The sequence below is a fragment of the Lolium perenne genome, chromosome 6 (genome assembly GCF_019359855.2).
Source record: "Lolium perenne isolate Kyuss_39 chromosome 6, Kyuss_2.0, whole genome shotgun sequence".
In the NCBI taxonomy this organism is placed as follows: Eukaryota; Viridiplantae; Streptophyta; class Magnoliopsida; order Poales; family Poaceae; genus Lolium; species Lolium perenne.
Window position 1 is genome coordinate 153,065,245 of NC_067249.2, and position 3,685 is coordinate 153,068,929.

Sequence of the window (3,685 nt, forward strand, 5' to 3'; positions counted from 1 at the left end):
CCCTCTTCTGGGAGGACCGATGGGTGGACGGCAGATCCATCAAGGAGATGGCGCTGGAGGTGTACGCGCTGGTACCTAAACGACGCAGGAAGGTGCGTACGGTACGTGAGGCGCTGCTAGATCGCACTTGGATCCCGGACATAGCTGGAGCACCTAGCGCCCTCGCACTGTGGGACAGCTATGGGGCAGGCTAAGGGAGTTCCAGCTCTCGGCGGAACAAGACAAGATGGCCTGGGTTTGAACGACGGATGGCCAGTACACCTCCCATTCCTGCTATGAGACCCTTTTCCAGGGGGCGATCATCTCAGCATCTTGGGAGCTAAACTGGAGATCCTGGGCGTCTCTGAGGGTGAAATTCTTCATCTGGCCGGCATGCCTTGATAGGTGTTGGATGGGTGAGAGGTTGGCGCGTCGGGGCCTTCCACATGCGCCCAGATGCCCACTGTGTGGTCAGTCTGAGGAGACCATGACGCATCCACTCACCGGATGCCCATTCTCCAGGATGGTCTGGTACGAGGTCCTTTCGTGGATTCGATCCATCTTGGGACCTCCTTCGGAGGGTGACTTCGCGGAGTGGTGGTCGCTGGTGGTGCGAACTACCCCTCGCCAGCTGCGCAAAGGTACCTCGTCGATAATCATGCTCATGGCGTGGTGGATCTGGAAACATCGGAATGCTGTGATTCTCGACAACGCACAGCCTTCGGTGCCTTCCTTGTTCAACGACATCAGGACCGACGCGCGGCAGTGGGCGGACGCGGGAGCCTGGGGTGTCCACCAACTCCTCCCCTAGAATAGGGTCTCTCTTTTCTTGGGCCGAGTTGTAACGCGGCGTGTTTGTCCCTCTTTTTGGGCATGTACATATTTAACCTTCTTTATCTATCAATCATCGAAACGCAAGTCTTTTGCGTTTTCGCGAAAAAATACAGTTTTGTAAATTTACAAAAATATTCATAAATTGTTTTCTTATCAGATTTGTTCCTGATTACATATGATTGTTAGCAGCTGCTGATCCTACTTGATTAACAACCACTTGAAAGAAGCATCATTTATATTCTTGAAAGGTCAACTTGCTATATCCTTGCCTAAAATTCTGAATTGATCCTAATTTCAGAGTAATGTGAAGCTAGCAATCATGTAGCAACTCAATTCATATCTGATTTGATGAAGACCTGATGTTCCACCCTAGAAGTAAAATAAACAAAAACATCGATTATTTGTGTTTTTTTAGGAAGGAACAATGACGCATACAATTATACATAACGTGCATGCGCACGTGTTTGATTACTAGTGTGAACTAGAACAAGAGAGGAGTCATTTCATCTTGTCTGAAGACACTGGAGTCCGGCAAATCTGGCAGGTCCTTACTGACAGAGAACCTCAACCATTGCTTCTTATCCGCATACACCAGGAACGGTTGCAGCACAAGCCCGATAAGCACTGCAAGGAAGCTCACCACCATCACCTTGAAGGACGCGAGCACCATCACCATGGCGATCAGCATGAGAGGAGGCACAATCAGCAGAATGGCGCCGACAGTGCCCAGCGGGACTTTGTAAGGCCTGGGGGCATTTGGATGGGTTACTCTGTGCTTGACAAATGCGATAAACTCCAGGATCATTCCGAAACAGTAGATGTAGTTATCCGCTGCCATGATCTCATGAAAGCTCATCCATGACAGGAGGATCACACCAAGCGCAGAGAAGAGGATGCCGATCAGAGGGGTTCCATACCGTGATCTCTTGGCGAAGAATTCAGGGAGCATGCCACGCTCAGCCATCCCAAGAAGCTGGTAAGAATCAGTGCTCATCTCCGTAAGAAAGTTTCCCATATTTGACAATGCAGCACCCGCTTGAATCCAGGAATGCAACCAAAATCCACCTAGTATGGTTCCAACTTCTGCAAAATATCCGTCTGACCAGAACTCCCGTACAACCGGAGCTGCTGCTGTACAAGTGATCAGAGGGTAGAGGTGTCCCCCAACTACCACAATTAGAGCATATGAAAGTGCCCTGGGAATGGTTTTCTCTGGATTGTACACCTCTCCAGCTAATGTACTAACTGAATCCCAATTGTTGATCTTCCAAAAAAGCGTATTCAGATACAAGCCCCAATTCGTATTACCCAAGTCCATTTCAAGCCATCTTGAAGGCTCAATATTTGGAACAGCTATCAGTCCCATTAAAAAGAATGGGAGGAGTGAAAACACCCCAAGAAGCACGGCCACCCAGCCAACTATCGTTAACCCTCTGTAGTTCATATAAGTAAGAGCAATTGTGAGGATTAGCAACGCCATGGTCCTTGGCAGTCCACTCCCAAAAGCTGGAATGCTGGACTTCATATAGTCGAGAAAAAGGACAGGATATAGTGCATTATCTATGACACCACTAATCCACTTTGCCCAACCTTGCTGAAAACCCCAAAATGGTCCAAGAGCCGAAGAGACCCAGACAACATAACCTCCATTCTCAGGGAACATAGTGCCCATCTCAGCAGTGATTAGTGCTTCTGGGACACCCCAAAGGACCGCAAAGAACAGAACACCCACAATTGCCAGGAGTGGGCCAGCCGCCTTGACACTATCCTCGATACCAAATGGACCCCCGGAAACTTCATAGAAAATGAGGAAGACGAGTGGGAGAATTGAAACCTTTGGAGTGCCAGTTTGACGGACAACATTGTGCTTGAAACCATCATGATCCCCCATATTTAGATCGGCTAAAATTTCTTTTGTTAAGGTTATTGTGTTCCTCTGTTGCTGTATTTGGGACGTGAGGAAAGATGACCCCCAAAAGAAACAAGGCAATATAAGCAGAGTTAGGCTCAATAGTTAATAAACCAGCAAGAATAAGAAGAAAATATTTCTATAAAATTACACAAGCACTGCAAGTTTTATATGTTTAACTCGGGAGATAACACACCATTTTTCTAAGTGCAGTACAAATCAATTTCAATATAAGCAGCGGAAGTGAAACAGTGTGTCAAATATCGTGGTTCAAAGAGAAGGACATTCAAAAACAAAACGAATACAAAATAAGCCCGAAACAGCCAGTTATGGCGACGGAACATAATAACCCAATGAAATGATAGAAGGATTTAACATGTTACAGGTCTATCCCTAAAAAAAAAAAGATGTTACAGGTCTATTTTTAAATTGGTAGTTGCAGCTAGATTGAAAGTGATCCCTCGTCACACCACCACAAGAAATGCTTCAAATGCTCCCCAGATTTTGTAGCAAAGCAATGAAGAAGTGATAAAGATGATCGTGATTAGGCTCAAGCATTGCAAGAAAGAATAATTATATTTCCATCACTAGCAGTCGGAGAAGAAAAATGAACACCAATAACTAATCAAACTGTCAGAACTCCTCATGGGAGCAACGGGGGTCCCTTACCGAGAAAGAGAAGAAATTGATCCCCTGCGGTCCGGTGTTGCTAGGACATGCTCAGGTACAGCCGATGCAGTTGAGATAGCGCATTGTGAGGAAGAAGAGAAGAACAGATATGGCCTGCGAATGATCCAATTTAAAGTCGAGATAAGAAGAGCAGGCGAAAGTAATCATGCATGCATCACTATCGCATTTTGTGTGTGGGCACTTGCCCACGCAAGAGGACAAAATTAGTTTGAAGAGGCAAATGCAGAGTACGTGTGTGTTAGCCATTCTTCTGCATTGATGGTGTAGCTGTAC

At 46.4% G+C, this 3,685-nt stretch overlaps 1 protein-coding gene across 1 annotated transcript; it reads right to left on the reverse strand.

The window, feature by feature from the left end:
* Positions 1 to 1,133: 1,133 nt before the first annotated feature.
* Positions 1,134 to 2,704, reverse strand: LOC127307184 (probable polyamine transporter At1g31830). The gene has a single exon (XM_051337898.2). It carries the CDS (start codon positions 2,702 to 2,704, stop codon positions 1,295 to 1,297), a length of 1,410 nt encoding a protein of 469 aa, XP_051193858.1. The 3' UTR covers positions 1,134 to 1,294.
* Between the last annotated feature and the right edge of the window lie 981 nt (positions 2,705 to 3,685).

Coding starts and splice junctions, on each gene's coding strand:
- LOC127307184 (XM_051337898.2), bottom strand. CDS start 2,704: ATGGGGGATCATGATGGTTTCAAGCACAATGTTGTCCGTCAAACTGGC.